This window comes from Ictalurus furcatus, chromosome 23 (genome assembly GCF_023375685.1).
Source record: "Ictalurus furcatus strain D&B chromosome 23, Billie_1.0, whole genome shotgun sequence".
Taxonomy (NCBI): Eukaryota; Metazoa; Chordata; class Actinopteri; order Siluriformes; family Ictaluridae; genus Ictalurus; species Ictalurus furcatus.
The window spans coordinates 19,213,756-19,231,812 of NC_071277.1; the positions used below are offsets into that span (position 1 = coordinate 19,213,756).

Sequence of the window (18,057 nt, forward strand, 5' to 3'; positions counted from 1 at the left end):
AACCCCATACTGCTGACTGAACACAATCCTTTACTCCCTCATTTCTGGTTTCAATAATGTCTAGAATTTTATTTATTTATATATATATATTTTTTGGGGTTTTCTTTCATTTCTTTCTACTTTTACTTTTAAACGCTTCATCTGTTTCGACTACAGTGAAGTGAAAGGGCGTCACAGAGGTGTGTGGAGTGGAGAAGCAGGTGGATAATTGTGCATATACACACATTTTTTTGAGCATACATCTACTACATTCTGGAAAATACCACTCCCCTCCCACCCCCACCCCCCCGAAAAAATAACAGGGTGCTTTGAGTGTTATGAACAAAACATTTCATTTAATAAAAAAAACAAACAAACAAACAAACAAAAAAAAAAACGCCTCAACATTTCCGCTTTTCTATCTCAGTGTAATGTAGTAGATCTATGCCGATATCAGTAAACACAGAACACTCATATATTCTACAACACAGTAGTTTGCATGCATCTTGTATCATCGCCAGGCTGGATAACGGTACTAAAAATGTTTTTTTTGTTGCATACAAGTGAAGGCTTTCTGTACACACTACACTAAAGGGCTGATGAATACTTGGTTGTGTATTTATTTTATTTGTTTGGGTTTTTTTTGTTTTGTTTTTTTGGTTTCTGCTTGTAGATTTTCATCACTGACAGGAAAACACACATAACAGCGGATCGTTATGTTTTTAAGGATAGCCTCAGCTCTTACATGGTGAAATTGTATCTCGACTGTTTTGACTTCATAATGGCAAAGCTAATTGTGTAGCGTGGTTTGATTTGTTTCAGTATGATAGTGACACAAAAAAGGGCGGGGCGGGGGTTTAAGGGGTGATCATGTTCTTTTTCGGGCTTGCTTTGGATAGGGTAACTCCGCTCCAACGGTCTGTCTTTGGTAGCTTTCAGAATCTTCCGACTCAGTAGAAAAGTTTTAAAAAAAAAAAGGATAAAAAAAAAATAAAAAGTGTTTCATATTAATAAACTCATGTAGTGGTCTTAGTGCATTAGTTTGGACCGGCATCTCCTGCTCTAAGTGTTTAGGTTCTTGTTGGTGAGTGAGAAAGGTTCGCCATACCATAGGGTTCGTTTTTGGCTAGCCAATACTTCAAAGACCTTGTTGATTTTCTTCTTTTTTCAAAACCTTTGGTCGTTCATACGGTGCCCACACGAGGCATACAATTTTGCAGGTTTATTTCTTAGCAAAGGTTCTCTGTGAGTTAATTTTTGTTTGTTTGTTTTTATATTTGACCAATGTATGTATACCATACTAGTTTTTGTTATTTTGTTACTTTCCAAACATGTATTGTAAATGTTTCTAATAAAAATCAATTTAATAATCTTGATGAAATCTGCTGGAATCTCTGATCCGACACCGGCGTTAGACCGAGGAGACAAGCGGCTAAAAGCAAACACAATATATTTATATTATATCCAAATATACACATTTATTAAGCAACATAAAGTTTCCTTCTTACATTTCATCCCTTCATATATGAATGCCACAAATGTTAGAGAGGGGGAAAAAAAAAAGAGGAAAAAAAAACCAACAACAAAAAAGACGCCACTTTTTAATTTCACTTTTGGGTTCACTTTACGAAACCAGAACAAGATGGAAGCTCCCAAGGAGAGATCCGTGTTTTCCCCTGGTTACTAGACGATCGTTTAATTTAGCATTTCCAATTTGTTTTTGGTGCAATAATGCAGTGTTTAATCTCGGAACATTTTACCTTTTCCTTGGTGAAAAGTACTGCTGGTTCTGGAGGATTTCTAAAAATGCATAGAACACCTCGACGCATCAAATCTAAAAACCTTCGAGAACGGGGTTAAAGTCAGCGATGACCGCTAAACATCACAGGCTCTTCACAAACCCGTAATGTAATTAAAAGACTCTTCCTAATCGACGTAAACTGAAAACTGCACTAGAACTACAGACAAAACGACCTTCACCAGAGCTCTACCTTACCTTGAAAAAGGGATAAATCTGACCTACCATGACCTCCATTTCACCATGACTCCAACCAGGGAGAAAAGGACGGTGAACAGAGAAATAGCGTGAGAGATGGGACACAATTAACAGAGATCCCGGAGGGTATGGCTTTCTTCGGGTTACATGCAGTATGTTATAGGGATGGGCAATGAGGACTTCACTTACAGTAAGACAAGCCCCTTCCAGTACACCAGAAACTCCTCAGTGAGCAGCTCAGCGTGCCACTGTTGCTCAGTCCTGCAACATAATCCGTCCATGTAAAGGGATGAGCCTGCCTCTGCCTTCCTGTTTCATGCCTCCGTCTTAGTCCAGGTTAAATGACTCACTGATAAAACGGCACCTAGAAATACCTCTAAAGCAAAGCGGATCCACTCAAACAAACTTTTTTTTTTTAAAAAATCACCCAAAAGGAAACAGCAGGAAAACTTTCCCCCCCACAATTTTTCTTAAAAAAACAAACAAACAAACAAACAAAAAAAACCAGACACTTGATTAATTCATGTTACGCTTTACTCAACCCTGGAGAAAATACAGTTAAATCAACCCTTAAATATCAAACAGACCAACAAACACCATCTAAATAAAACACGTGCTAAAAAAAAAAATAATAAAAAAAAATCCACAGGCTATCAGGATGTGAGCTCAACAGTGTCATCTCAGATATTTCAATACATCAAATAAATAGAGGGGTTCTTTTTTTTTCTCTACTTGAGTCATCGTACAAATCAACAACACAGGCAGACGCAGCAGACACAGAGATTAAGTCGATTTTTGTTCCCCCAAGGATCCACTGAGAAAAAACAAAACAAAACAGGAGTTCGCTTCCTCCAGGAGACCGTTTGATAAAAACTAGACCTAAACAGTGTGTAGTGGTTAAAATAGACATCATTTCATTGTAGCGCCCTCTTTCCATCTGCACAGGCTTGAGCACGTTCGAAGCACTAGCCGGTGATATGAATCGTTACTTCAGCAATACGTGCAAAGACATAAATAGTCACCTAGTGCCGTTTCTAATTAGCGTAAAAAATAATAAAAAAAAAAAAGACATTAAATCAGTCTGTGGAGAAAAACAAAACAAAACAATTCTTTCTTTTCACTTTGGTCCCTATGATAAAGCTTAACTTGTTGAATTAGGGCTTAGCCGATAAAGCCTACTGCATGTGTTATTAAGGGGGGGGGGAAGAGATGGGGGGTGGTCTTAATGTGCTTGACAAACAAACTTTGCAACCCCCCTTGGTCAGCCTTATGTCGGTTTTTACCCATAATCCCATTGTGCTACGGCGGCTGCTTAGTTGTTCTGGCAGCAGGCGCCTTGCTTGGCCGAGCTCTGTGTGGGCTGCACCGTGATGGGCACGACTTTAGAGTTGGGGGAGAAGTCGCTGTCGCCGCGCCCCGAAATTTGCCTCTGAGACACGATGCGGTAGATTGCTGAAAGAAAAACGCACGGATACGTTACGCTGTAACGCCATGATAGACGGGAAAATAAATGACTTCAGTGGAGAGATTAATAAAGAACTCCCGTTCACAAAACAAACACAAAAAGCACATTTTCTAAATTATACAGGCTTATTATACACAGAGCGAAGGCTTATTGGACCTGGAAAAGGATTCAGTTCAAGTCTGTGGCTTGGAATCTGCTGCCACCTAATGGCAGAAATATAATCGAACTCCAGGATCAGGGGCGAAAGATTTCGGTCCTGGAGGGCCAACGTACTGTAGTGTGGTCAAAATTTTTTTAATGAATTTGTAGTCTGATTAGTACTCGTAATCTGCCACTTAACCAAAATAACACTCCGTGACTGAAGGACATTCTCCATTTAATCCATCTATTATCTAACTATTCTCTCATTTGTAAGTCACATTGGATAAAAGCATCTGCTAAATGAATAAATGTAAATAGCAAAAATACTGCCGTATCTTTTAAGTAGAACTAAATACTACTATTACTGCTATAGCGCTACTAGGTAACTAGCAAAAATACTTCTGAACAAAGGCCAGAACGTATCACGATGCGTGTAGTGCAAATGTAATATATATATATATATATATATATATATATATACACACACACACACACACACACACACACACACATATACACACACACACACACAACCGGTCAAAAGTCTGGAGACACTCGACTGAAATGTTTCTCCTGATCGTTAAAAAGCTTTTGATCTGAAGGTGTGTGATTAAATGTGTGAAATCGGTGTCGTACACAAAAATATAATCGTGCCGATGTTTTCATTTCTTTCATTAGAAAACTAACATTTTATTTACAAATAAATATTGGTTTAAACACGCGACTCCGAGAGAAATATTCCGAAAAGCAGCCGTTAAGAGTCCGGCGTAGGTGTGAACTGCTTTAATACTGTTTAAAAAGCATCTCAGGGAGATTCCTCAAGAAATCGGCCAAGAATACATCTCTGAAATTCTCGGCGAAAAGAGCGTCTACTTTAAAGATGCTAAAATATTCAATTATTATTTTTTTTTTTTTATCACAACATAATTCCCATAGTTCCATTTGTGTTACTCCAGAGTTTTCATGATTTTAAAATAAAATAAAGAGTGAGTGTGTCTACTTTTGACCGGTAGTGTATGTGTGTATATAAATAAACATTTTGGGATTGTTTTGTTTTTTTGGTTAAAGGACAGAAAGGTCCACTATCCACCTGACTTACTGACTGACTAGTAAACCAATCACCACTGCTGGTAATTATCTGGTATTTTAAGGCTGCTTTCACACATCGTGTTTCACACGATTTACATGTAACTCTAATGATCAGGACACTGGGGCTGGGACTGGGGGTCGCCTGGGGGGCAAGTGAGGAAAAAAAGAAAGAAAGGAAAAAAAACGAGGATATTTATGACATGCAGCATTGAAGAAATATTTCATTGGCGCTATTCCGAATTTGCAGCGTACCTAAAAAAAACACCAACGTGTCTAATTCTTGAGACAAATCACCGGGACATGATGTGTAAACTGTGGCACAACTGTACGTACAGTCGAGTCGCATGAGCAGCTCAAATGGTCTTGATTTCCTGCCCCTAAAGCTGCCGCGAAGGCAAAACGACCTCCTCGTCACCAGCGTTACAGCAATCTGCATTACGGATAATTATACATCTATTCTAGAAAGCGAGCGAGGCTAGTTAGTTAGAAGATACTAACTAGGACTGGTAAGAGCATTGTTATACTTATGTCACGTGAGCTGCTTTTTTTTTCTCCACATAATCACATAAGGTGCTCTGGATAGTGCTATTTCTGTTTTAAAAAAAAAAGTGTGAAAGCAGCTTATACTCTGAGACATTTAGTGGAAGCTTGAATCCACTGAGCCCCTGACCTGGAGTTGTGCGCCTTTGCCCTTTTCGCTTGATGCCTGGTACGATCCGCCTTACCTGTGAGAATGGTCTGGAAGGCGAGCTCTACGTTAGAGGAGTCCAAAGCAGAAGTCTCGAGGAAGGAAAGCCCGTGTTTCTCTGAAAGATAGAAATCACACAGCAGACTGAAGTCATGGAGTTATCACCAGGCGATGGACACTAAAAGAAATGTGTCTGTTTAAAAAAAACACCACCACCACCACCTTTATAAATCATGATCCAGAACACCTACAAGCACAAGTGATGTATCTGCCTTAAAACGTTGAGCTGTTGGATATAAAATTGGTGCACGTGTGCGTGCGTGTGTGTGCGTGCGTGTGTGTGTGTGTGTGTGTGTGTGTGTGTGTGTGTGTGTGTGTGTGTGTGGTGCTGAACTGCTTTAATGTTCCTTTATGCTTTCAGCATGCAGCCGCTGTGAACAAAAATGTGTTTACAAAAAGCTGTTGTTCTCTCAGATGAAGAGATACCCAGGGAATAATTAGTCTGGAGTAATTTAGTGAGAACAGTAAATATATACGAAACTGTCGCGTTGTCTATTTAACACCTGGCTATCGCTATTTCCTCCTTTTCCATTAATAAATTTGAACATACAATACAAATACAGTGATATAGATATATATACAGTACAGTTATATATTAGTGTACAGATACAGTGAACTTCCTGCTGAATGAATAAGCAGCTAATCAACAGAGCTGACCCTACAAAACTGGAAGCGAAGCACACCGTGGAAAACACCGGCTGAGGTGAGAACCCACTTCCACACGCATCGGTCATCAGCGTCGGTTCCATAAACCCTCACTGCGTTAGAGGTCTACTCGTGAGCAGAAACCGTGTGGACTGACCTGAGAAAGCCTTGGCCTCGTCCGTAGGCACGGCCCGTAGGTGGCGCAGGTCGCTCTTGTTGCCCACCAGCATGATGACGATGTTGCTGTCGGCGTGGTCCTGCAGCTCTTTCAGCCAGCGCTCGGCGTTTTCATACGTCAAGTGCTTGGCGATGTCGTACACCAGAAGAGCGCCGACTGCGCCGCGGTAGTACCTGCAAACACAAACGTCGCAGCGCTCTGCCTTTTTATTTCTTCACTCATTCATTCATTTCACCGACGCTGAATAAAACTTTGACTTACAAACCGTTCTTTCTCTGCTGATTGAAACTCTTAAACTGGACAAACTAGAAAAAAAAAAATGTATAAATCAATCGCTACTACTGTTTTTAACCCTTATAGTGCAGCCCTAAGTGTAGCTCAAACAAATGAGGCCAACGACGTATTCAAACTAGCGCTGCTGGTTACCATGACGTCACCTTCGCAGCCATACGCTTCGAGCGAACTATGAACGAATGCTAGTGATACCGGTTCGAGTGCTATTCTTCAGCATGTCACTGTGCAAACGCTAATTTTAGATCGTGATCCTGTTCCAAAAATACCTTCACATTAACGCTGCACGGTTCGGTTATTAAATAAGCAATAAGACATTCCTACAACAGCACATCCTGAAGCGTTCGATTCCTCTTAATTGTACTCACGGCAATAGGCCAACCAGTACAATTCTATTTTCTATCCATTTATAGTTACATCTCTGGTCGACAAAAACACAGCTCGACACTGGAGACTCCTTTCATTTCAACGTTTACACTCTTTTACACGTCCTCCATGAACATGCAAAGTCCCCGTGAATACAGACACGACACCGTACACACTGTCGCTTTACATTTAACTCTGCGCGTGGTTTCGTTATTTTCTTATGCTTCGTGTTTAACGCTCGACGCACACGACTAAGATTTATAATAGAAAATGGTATGGAGAGAAATTAAATGATTTTGAAATAAAAATTACTTGAATGACTGCGATGTATAAGCGCAAAAAAAAAAAAAAAAAACCCAAAAAATGCATGTACGCACGGGTGTACGTAGGAGCTGAGAGTGGTGCAGGTTTAACACTCACGCTGAGGTGATGGCACGGTACCGCTCCTGGCCTGCGGTGTCCCAGATCTGGGCTTTGATCGTCTTGCCCTCTACGTGAATGCTGCGAGTGGCGAACTCCACACCGATGGTGCTCTTGCTCTCCAGGTTGAACTCGTTCCGCGTGAAGCGGGACAGCAGGTTGCTCTTCCCGACTCCGGAGTCTCCGATTAGCACCACTGCGGAGGATTTAAGAGGCCAGAGGTCAGCAAGGCGGAAAGAACAAATCGGGGAAGCTTTCTTTGATCATAAAGACGGCAGGATTTCAACACGGCTTCATTCTTTTTTGGTTTTAAACCAAGGCACTACACAACTCCCTTTTCAAGCTCACCTACATATCTGTTATGAAACGCATACCATGGCTTTGGTGTTTCCTGAATTTCAGGAAATGTAAGGTGCAAATATAAATATATATATAAAATCACATACGCTTTGAGGGATCACAAAGATTTCCCGTTTTAAAAATGATGCAAATCTTTAAAAGAACTTTCTTACATGTTTATTGTGTATATGTGTGTGTGTTTTTCTTTAAAAAACAAACCATTATCTGATTGCATAACTACAAGGGAGACTACAAGGAAAACATCCGACACCCCAAAACTCACTACTGACTCAGACATGCAAATAATGACTGAAACAATCTGCTTTGACTAAAAAAAAACAAAAAAAAAAAACAAACTCAGTCAACAAGCTGTTTGGCAGGAAAAGGCAGCATACGGAGGACCGAGCAGTGATTCATTAGTACTGACTGACTCAGGATCAAAACAGTAAGAGGTGCAGCTGAGGTTGGGCTCTTCGTTTTAAAAGAGAACATTCAAGGTATGGCTGATACACCTACACAGGACTGTCTCGCAAAATCCTCAATTCGACAACTCGTCATGTGCGATACCACTGCACTGAGATTTCTATTTAGGGCCAGAGATCAACGCAATCAAACTGACCCCCCCCCCCCCCCCATTACAATTCAGGTCCACTGTAAAAATAAATAAATAAAAACTCGGTACATTTTTGGACGATAAACCTGATTTGCAACGGGGGAGGGGGGGGGAGGTTGAATCATTTTGATTTGCAACCGTATCCATCCACTAAACAAAACGAATGCTGCATGGGACGTGTGTGCAGGTCTTTCCGGTTCGACTGGAAAGCTGCGAGCGCTCGTTTTACATTAAAAGACACCTTTGTATTACTTTTCGGTGTAACGCCACCATGACGGACACCTGGAAGAACTTTCAGAAACGCTCGGAGACTTTTTCGGCTACATGTGAAAAGGAAACGGATGTATTCTCAGCTCGGGGTGTTGCTACAGAAGCTTTAATGTGAATGCGGTCCGGCTTTTGTCGAAGTGTGCAATTAGGTAATAAACAGATGGCTTTGGAACACGAATATTTGGAAATAACTGACTCATTTCAGCACAGAATTGTGTAACATCTCTCACTCTTTCTACACAGCCACCTACATCATAGTCCACCAGTCTGACTATCGCACCATACTAAAACAACATACTATTTTACTAAGTAGTAATTAATCAGTACTGTTTTAGTAAAATATTTAAATAAATAAATATATATATATATATATATATATATATATATATATATATATATATACACACACACACATACATATACACATATGTATGTGTGTGTGTGTATGTATGAGTAGATTAGTCTACTATTTAGTATTGTAGTATGCTCATTAGGACCCCTAGGCTTTATCTTGTTTTTAAATACCAGACAGACTATAAGTCATTAAGTTTGCTCGTTAAAAAGAGAGCGGGAGAGAGAGAGGGAGAGAGAGAGAGAGAGAGAGAGAGAGAGAAGTAATAAACATTGTGTTAAATGTTATTAGCGACAACACTTGTGTAATTGACACTACATAAAATGAGGGTTTGTGATGTTATTTTCTCCTTTCAACCCAAATGGCGGCTGCAAGTATAACCGAGTGCACTACATAGGCTGCACGAGCCATTATTCTATACACTATAGAGTGCGCATAAACAGGGTACTAGACGCAATTTGGAATACAGCCTCAAGTTAAAAACCAGACAGATAAAGCCATCTTATGAGAAAGTTTGCAAGGCTTCTTACCTTTGAAAAGATAGTCATATTCCTCTTCTCTACCCGTCATGGCTTCGGAGCGGTTCGTACAGACAGGTAACTGACCAAAAAAAATAATAAATAAATAGTGTGTAAAGTAGTAAAAGAGTTGACGCTACTTGTAGCTAGCTAAGCTAAGCTAACGTCAAAGCAACTTGACATGAAGATACGAGGTAGTCAAAGCGCATGTCAAAACTTGATGATCTCTCACAAACTGAGTTTACGGTGTCACGAAGCGGGTTTTTTTTTTAAATATATATATATCTATATATTCTACTAATAATATTAATCAATTTCTTGAAAAATCAAAGCGTTACTGAGTAACTTGTTTCCCTGCGTCACCAAGGTTTCTGCGCTCGTGCTTCGAGCGGCTCCTTTCCATACACACTCAGAGCTGCTTCCGCCCCGTCGAACGCCTGACACTAGCTCGGATCTGATTGGCTCATACGGCTGTCAATCATAATACGTTCGCCAATGAAGGAGCGCACTGGAATCAACAGGTGCACACGTCATCCTCTCAGGTAACTACACAGGTGCAGCGCTGTGTAACACAGGAAATGCCACGTAGGAGGTAAGAAGGAAAAAAAAAAGGGGGGGACTTAAAGAAATACCTTATCTCACTCAATCAAGGAAAAAAAAAATCTTGTGAAATTTTAGTGCAGTACTTCCGGATTAGATGTTCTTACCATCCATCAAAGGGGTTTTTTTTTTTTAATCAGACTGATCTGTTGTTGGTTTTTTTTTTTTTTTTTTATGAAGCTTAATAACTACATTTGTAACTACACTACTATAGCATCTTTGTTGTGTAACTGCATAATAACTCATACGGATGAATCCAATGTAATAAACATTATCCAGTTTACATTTAATTACACAGAAATTGCCATGTGTTTATTTCCTGAAAGAATGACAGACGCAGTAAAGCTGATTTTAGAATATGCTTCAACCCTGGGATCGTTTTTGTTTTGTTTTTTCAATCAATAATCAGTAAAAAAAATAATTTAAAAAAATAGTAAAAGGTATGTAAACGGTGCAAGAACGAGGAACGTAAGTCTGGGCATGGCAATGATTCGGTACAACAGATCAGTAGAAGATCTCTTTAATTATGAGTCATGTCAAAATTATTTTATATTATTTCATTTTAACCCGGCAAGTCCACACTTGGATACCTCACTCGAGTATGCCATATGTGGTTCTTCCCTAAAACGGTTGCAACAAAGTCAGAAGCACGTAATTGTACAGAATGTCTTTGTATAATGCTGGAGCGTTACGATTTCCCTTCACTGGAACTAAGAGGAACCCAAACCTGTTCCAGCACGACAATGCTCCTGTGCACAAAGCCAGCTCCATGAAGACGTGATGTGTGAAGACTGGAAGAAGGTAGAAGAACTCGAGTGTCCTGTACAGATCCCTGTCCTCAACCCTACTGAACACCTTCGGGATGAACTGGAACTAGAGTCTCCTCACATCAACATCAGCGCCTGACCTCGACCTCACTAGCGCTCTCGTTCATTCGTGAACGAACACGAATCCCCACGGCCACGCCCCGAAATCTAGTGGAAAGCCTTCCCAGAAGAGTGGAGCGTATTATAACAGCAGAAGGGGGAATAAATCTGGAATGTGAAGGTCAGGTGTACGCATACTTTTGGCCATATAGTGTTAAGATGAATACTTTAAAAGTAAGTCAGGTACCAAGTATCAAGTAATATCCAAATATAAAAACAGATTATATCATTCGTAATTGCATAATTATATATCCTAGTGTAATTTCTATTTCGAACACCAATGAATTATTAAAATGAAGCTACATAAAAATAGCCTAAACAAGTGTCACACATATCCTTTATACAGCTCCACCAATTCAAGGCTTATTGTGTATGGAAAAGTCTGGGTGTAATTTTAGATCATGATGACCATGAAATATTTTTTAAACCAGTAAGGAATGTTTCGATGTGATTCAAATATCAGGAAAAGAGGACTCTAGTGTTTCATAGGCATACGTAATCAATTTATTCATCATTATCGCTTACAATCCACTACATCGTATTTGATTGATATATCAGTATTAAAAGAAAACTCGTGTCCTTATTATAATAATATAATATATAATAAAAACTGGGTGAAGTTTGAAAGTCGGGAAATGTAGTGTGTAGTTTTAACTGTTGTTTAACGACTTTTAGTGTACAATAATATTTTCAATACGTCACATTGATATCAAACAGTCATTCAAAATTAATCCTAAAGGATGACTTAAGACAGTTAAGACACAGCTGCTACATGGTGACATTATTTTATAAATAACATCGTTTTCATAAAAGTAAGAATTGCTAAAAAAAAAAAAACAATAATAATAATTGCTAGTGTGCATGTAAGAAAAGACAGGAGAAACATCTAAGAAAGCAATTTCAGCCTAAAAAACATGCACAAGAATACTCTCTCGTGATAGTAACACAGTAGTGACACCCCACAAAGAAATACATATGGCCACGTCAGTCAGCAAACTGTGGTTCAATCGGAGTCATCATTGGACAGACAGCACCGTGTTCCTCCAGACACAATGTGGTCCTCTTGTCTCCTCTGTTTATCCCTCCACGTCTTCATTCTTATAAGTTTTTACAGCAGGGCTTCTTCTCATCCTGAGCTTCAGTGGGTGCGGCGTTGGGATTGGACAGCGACACGGCGCCGACCGAGCCACGGGTCGCCCCTTTACTGCTTACGTTCTTGTGGATTTCTGCAAGACAGTTGATGAATTAGCTTCCCAATTTAACTGTCGGCAGCCACCATTAGGTCTGCTGCCTAAATTCCAAGGATGGAAAATGAACAGAAATACGAGCTGTAGTATTGACAGTATACAATACCCGTGAGGACGTTGTTGAAAGCGGCCTCGACGTTGGTTGATTCCAACGCTGAGGTTTCCATGAACAGCAAGCCGTTCTTTTCTGGTAATAAATAAATAAATAAATAAATAAATAAATAAATAAAGACATACCAAATCTTCATAGAGTGTCTGTTATAACAAGCGTATAGCAAGTTAAACAGGTTGTATATCAGGAAAGTACATTTTAGATAAACACCTGCGAAATCTTTCGCATCCTCGGTTGACACAGCTCGTACCGATTCCAGGTCCGACTTGTTGCCGACCAGCATGACCACAATCTGGGGGTCGGCGTGGTCGTAAAGTTCCTTCAGCCAGCGCTCGGCACTCTGGTAGGTCAATTGCTTTGAAATGTCATAAACGAGCAGCGCTCCAACAGCACCCCGATAATAACTACAGCAAAGGAACAGCAGAAAATCAGGAAACGGGTTAGTGTAGTGTTTCCCAAACTGGTCCTTGGTGGTTCTCTGAATAGTCATATTGTTGCTCTGTCTCACACCTACACCAGATATTCTGTGTTCGCGATTGCTTGCTTTAAGTCTGTTGCCAACTAGGACAGCGCAATGATGTGGACCATCCGAGAGTCTCCAAGGACCAGTTTGAGAAACATTGGAAAATTGGAATTTCTAATTAAAATGATCTCCGTGTATACGACGGTTCTCCAAAATGAAGGTCACCCAAAGAATTCGTTTTTTGGATTTAGTTGTTGCTTAGACATAATGTATAATGGCAGATGTTTTCTAATTGGGTTTCAAGTCATCAAGAGAATGAAAAATGGGAACTCGAGTGGTGCAATAAAGAGAGAATAATTGTCCTGCTCTCTGGGTAGAGGATGGCATTCATCTCTTCCCTACCAATCAGAGCAACCCTAGACAATCATGAGCATCTGTAAGCACCCTGTACCAGGTAGTTAGTTTTATTGATTGCTTGTTTTAGATGTAGTGGGAGCTCAGAGAGAGCAAAATGATCGACCATCTGGCAGTTCTATTAGATCAGTTTGGGAAACACTAACAGTTTGCAGCTTTTGACTTGAAAGGTCTTCAGTTAGGATCTAAATTTGTTTGGTGGTTCCTCAGTCTTCCGAACCAAGCAGAACCTCTATATTTGGCAGATATTATCCGATTGGGCGTCAAGTTTCCCAAGAAAGGGAAACAAGGACTCCCAAGAATCACAGCGGCCTAAGCTTTCATTCTCTCGTTAGATTGCAAGTTGGACAGGAGTGCGGTGAAATATTTCTCTTCACATGTCTCGTAAGAACTAAGAAGGTGTTTGGCAAGACAAGGGTTAAACATGACATATTAGTATTGCAAGACATATGGTGTACCTTTTAGAACGTTGGAGGATTAAAAGCACGTTCTACCGTTTTTTGACCATGTGATCTCATTTTGCATAACAACACTGAAGATGGTGAGAGTTGAGGAGGCTATGATAATGCGTATCTCGAGAAAAGAGCAGCTAGAGCGGCAGTGTTGCCAACGGAGATGGTGGATCAGGCCATTAAACCAATTTCATCACGACAACGTGGGTAGTATTTATGGCTATCACATATTGATTGTGTCGCACAGTGTATCGCTTCACATCCTGCCCTGTTGTTTACGTTGGTACGTGTTACAGAAGTGGGTTTTTTTTTTTAAACATGCACAATCGATGCGCATATTGAATCAAGGACATGTCCAGCAGCCATTTTGTGCAAAAGTTAAAGTGTAACCCCTGCCTTAGCCTTCACCTTCCCAGATTAGTAGGTGTTGTGCGAGCATAAAGACTAACTTATGTGGTGAAAATCTGAAAGTAGGACTGGACTTTGACGCATGACATGTGTATTGAGATTTTTTTGAGGAACTACTATTCCTGAGCACGATATGCCCTTCTGATGACTGTTCACTCTGTGGAATATTGAATACTGCAGTGGTTTTCCATTGTAGGACAAGTGGACAACAACCCTGATGACTTACGCCGAGGTGATGGCACGATACCGCTCCAATCCGGCTGTGTCCCAAATCTGGGCTTTAATAGTGAGGCCGTTCAGATCCGTAGTCCTCGTACTGAACTCCACACCAATAGTGGTCCTGCTGTCATGGTTGAACTCGTTCTTAGTAAAGCGTGAAAGCAAGTTGCTCTTGCCTACGCCCGATTCCCCTATGAGAACCACTGGGGAAATAAACACAGAGGTGATTATAAAGCCATGATGTTGGGAGCAGCTACAGGTTCAGACGTGTACTATTTAGCAACTGTGGTCAGAAAATGGGTTTAGCTTGGATTGGACTGGGCCCGGTCTGATCTTATGGTGGCTTGAAGATGTTATGAGTCATTTCAGAGCGAACCATTTGAAATACCCATTATTATACACTCCCTGTAACAATTTGGGATGTTTCCGGTATGTCTAGGCAAGCCAGATATATCTGAAGGTTTCATCCCTGAGAGCATCACACCCATGAAACAGTCAGTGATTCATGTACAACCCAATTCCTAACAAAATAGAAATGAGGAAATATTTTCCAACACATTCCTCTATTACAGGGATCCAAATATCCCATCGCCAGATTATTGCGAAAGCTTTACAAAGTAAGATGGAAGTCAAAAACACTCCCTTATTCAGTAATCTGTCGTGTGCAAACACACCGGTTGCCATGGCAAATCAGATTTGTGACCTTGAAGCATTTTGCAAGGCTTATGTGTGGATTCTAGTGAAAAATATATATTATATTAATAATAATAATAATAATAATAATAATAATAATAAACTCCTGTGCTGGACAAAAATACCTTACTTACTCTGGCTTCCTGAAGGATCGGCTGCATATCTTGCATGCCAGTGCACAAAAATGTAGCTGTTCAGATAAAACTGTTAACTAGACGTGCGTTTCTTTCCAGTCGCCACTTTAGCCAAGGTCCCTCCAGAACGAATCGTTGCACTTACAACGTGCACAAAGCATTTCAGTGCTCATTTAAGACGACAGGACAATGGCTGACACAAATATCATGAGACAGGCGTAACATTATCATTTGGAAGGATATTAGACGTGGCAATTACGTTCCGTTTGTGAGCTGTAGCGTTGTTCTGATTGTAGTTTACTCCTAAATACGTGTCTGTTAAGCACAACATGACCGTAACGATTATCCTGATCCCTCACGGTGGATCCCTCATGTCAAACATAACAGCACGTGATCGAGACGCCGTTCGCTTGGCGAGCCGAATCCTTACGTTGCTTAATAACCGTAACTTTTTGAAGAGTGATCTCATTTGCTGTCAGATATCAACATGCTGTGTTTTTCCTCACAGCCGCACTACAGACAGCCTTCAGTTCCTAAGCCAACGAAACACTGTGTGTGTGTGTGTACGTTCTGAACTACCAGGAAAAAATGTGATTTTAATAATGATTACAAAAAAAAAGAAAAAAAGATGACACACCTTTAAATACAAAGTTGTAGGCCTCGTCTGATCCCATTCTCAGCCTTCACATTAGTTCCTCTGTCTCAATCTGGATAAAGTGCATAAGTCAGGATCCCGAGGCGTCAGGAACGAAGACAAAAACAGAGATGACAAAGCACTCACTCAACACTGCCAGATGTGAAGGCGAGAATGAAACAAAAGAACCCGACTAGGAACGCTCCGGCTCTCTCCGTGTGTTTAGGTGTGAAGTTTCACCTGCGAGGACGAGGAAGTAGCCGTGATGTTTGGCTTGGCATTTCCTCTGATAAGTACAACTCTGGTGGTTGGAGATGGGGTGTGACCGAATAGTAAAACAGGTTGAACGAGTACAGTGAGCACAGGTGCTGTCATATGAAACTGCCCCTGCTGCTGCACCTGCTCGACCAATGACGAGACAGACTGATACTAGAACCGCCCACTTTTCAGGAAGAGCCAATCCATGAGCTGGCTATATATACAGCAGGAATGCACTGCCTTCCGCTCAAGAAGAGCTTGCTTATATACAAACATGTGCACTTCCTTATTAAATAGTGTGTGTGGGGGGGAAAAAATATATTATATGTATACAAAGATATTACACCAAGCCTGATTGGGTTCTTTGAGATGTAGCCTCTCTCCTAGTGCACACAGTCTAAATGGCACCTGTTATTGTGTTAAAGTAGATCCATGGAGAACTTTTTACATCCAGGAAGTTAATCCTTTCCAATGTTAAAAAAAAAAAATTAATCAAATGAAAAACATTTTCATAGTTTATTAACATAATCCAATGAGTCAAATATATGGCATGTCAAGCACATGGGTACTGTTATATTTATTTATGTTTTCACTTCGGCACTATCCAGCCAGAGAACGCGAACAGTGCGTCCGCGTCTAGAGGCGAGACGTTTTGTATATCAACAGCGTTTTATTAAAACTACAGGTAGATTTAAGTTGCTGAGCTTTACTTTACATTTATACCCATTTAATTCAATAATAATAATAATAATAATAATAATAATAATAATAATGAGTAAATAACTACACCAGCGTTGTAAGTAGTTGGTAGTGATTTCCACTATAGCATCAAATTTAAATTAATAATAATTTTTTTTAAAAATTGCGGACACCTTGCTTCCGTGTCACAGGCCGTACTTTGAGAAGCATGGTTTTAAGATCTTTTCGGTGTTTCATATTTCGTATTCGTGTTACTGGTATTAACCCGGTACACAATAGTGCTAAAAGGACTAGTGCTAGTTACACAAACAGGACAGTCGTGTCCAGGACAACAGCATTACGACAGTTCCGTATATGACGACACACGAGGAAACGGTATCAAAAAACCACATTAAAGGAACCTCGTAACTGTGAAACAATGCAGTTACGAAAAACATACAAGGTTACTTCCTTTTTCATACGAACGAGACCTTATTTGACCGGTAAACATCGGATTTGTCTTTCTTCGTATTGATTAGTGACTCGTCAGGACTGCGAAACTGGCGCCGTAAACGTCTGAAACAAACCACGCGCCGGTCAGTGATTGCTTCATGCAGCTTACTGAAATATTCAAACGATACACATTGTACAAATTCGACTCATTGTTCGAGACTGGTTAAGTGTGAGTGAGTTAAAATCACCACCAACCAACCAACCACGTTCAGATTTTAACGACTGATGTTATGACCAATATAAAAGCCCTGAAAAACATCGAATCTGATCAGAGTTCCAACAAAAATCTCCTTCGCAAAAACGTTCGAATAAATACACAAGCACATAGAACTCTTCTAGGGTGTAAACAGTGATCCTTACTTACCCGTATTTCTGATTGTACAGGGAGCAACGCTGTTAGTAACCGACGAACATGATAAAAAAACGATGCACAGCCTTGACTTGACCTAGAGTCATTATTCTGCAGAGTACGTTCCACCTCCCATCAAATGCACGGACAGTAAAGTTTTATAGTAAATAAATTAAAATGGACGGTATTCTTAGGGTTTCAAAGTTACCTTGATAACACGTCTATGTAAACGTGTAAATATGTACGTTCCTCCCGTTTTAGCTGATTTTTTTTTCTCTACGAAATGTGTTAAACATGGATTAGTAGCCCAAATTTAGAAGTTTCCAGAAGGTTACTCATACTTCCTGGACGGATTTATTTCCTCCCGCCGTGTGAACGTGGCAGATTTATGAGATATTCCCACCGTATCTACAGTCCACGTCATGTGGATTTCACACCGTACTTTATTTATTTATTTATTTATTCATATCAGAGTCATGAGTTAATACATTTGTTTAGCCATAAAAAGGATAAAAAGTGATTTCCAGCTAAGAATCAGCTTCGATCG

At 40.1% G+C, this 18,057-nt stretch overlaps 2 protein-coding genes across 4 annotated transcripts; both read right to left on the reverse strand.

Annotated features, from left to right (window-relative positions):
• Positions 1 to 1,106: 1,106 nt before the first annotated feature.
• Positions 1,107 to 9,836, reverse strand: rab11al (RAB11a, member RAS oncogene family, like). Of its 2 annotated transcripts, XM_053612008.1 has the most exons (6): positions 9,749 to 9,836; positions 9,423 to 9,492; positions 7,319 to 7,514; positions 6,221 to 6,414; positions 5,396 to 5,476; positions 1,107 to 3,427 (listed from the first exon to the last, which is right to left on the reverse strand). In XM_053612008.1, exons 2-6 carry the CDS (start codon positions 9,460 to 9,462, stop codon positions 3,288 to 3,290), a joined length of 651 nt encoding a protein of 216 aa, XP_053467983.1. In that variant the 5' UTR covers positions 9,463 to 9,492; positions 9,749 to 9,836; the 3' UTR covers positions 1,107 to 3,287. The 2 variants fall into 2 exon arrangements, with proteins under 2 accessions (XP_053467983.1, XP_053467982.1); XM_053612007.1 differs by having other exon boundaries at positions 9,423 to 9,780.
• A 314-nt stretch (positions 9,837 to 10,150) lies between these two features.
• Positions 10,151 to 17,793, reverse strand: rab25b (RAB25, member RAS oncogene family b). Of its 2 annotated transcripts, XM_053612010.1 has the most exons (6): positions 15,860 to 17,793; positions 15,716 to 15,785; positions 14,259 to 14,454; positions 12,506 to 12,699; positions 12,290 to 12,370; positions 10,151 to 12,162 (listed from the first exon to the last, which is right to left on the reverse strand). In XM_053612010.1, the coding sequence occupies exons 2-6, from the start codon at positions 15,750 to 15,752 to the stop codon at positions 12,035 to 12,037; spliced, it is 636 nt and encodes a 211-aa protein (XP_053467985.1). In that variant the 5' UTR covers positions 15,753 to 15,785; positions 15,860 to 17,793; the 3' UTR covers positions 10,151 to 12,034. The 2 variants fall into 2 exon arrangements, with proteins under 2 accessions (XP_053467985.1, XP_053467984.1); XM_053612009.1 differs by having other exon boundaries at positions 15,716 to 17,793.
• Positions 17,794 to 18,057: the final 264 nt, after the last annotated feature.

Bases quoted from the DNA above. Each gene is read 5' to 3' on its own strand.
- rab11al (XM_053612008.1), bottom strand. From the start codon at position 9,462: ATGACGGGTAGAGAAGAGGAATATGACTATCTTTTCAAAG. The intron at 7,515-9,422 runs GTAAGAAGCCTT...AATCCTCCGCAG, and splicing joins ATATGACTATCTTTTCAAAG to TGGTGCTAATCGGAGACTCC. The intron at 6,415-7,318 runs GTGAGTGTTAAA...TTGTGTTTGCAG, and splicing joins TACCGTGCCATCACCTCAGC to GTACTACCGCGGCGCAGTCG.
- rab25b (XM_053612010.1), bottom strand. From the start codon at position 15,752: ATGGGATCAGACGAGGCCTACAACTTTGTATTTAAAG. The intron at 14,455-15,715 runs GTGTGTCATCTT...TTATTTCCCCAG, and splicing joins CTACAACTTTGTATTTAAAG to TGGTTCTCATAGGGGAATCG. The intron at 12,371-12,505 runs GTGTTTATCTAA...ATTTATTACCAG, and splicing joins GGATGCGAAAGATTTCGCAG to AAAAGAACGGCTTGCTGTTC.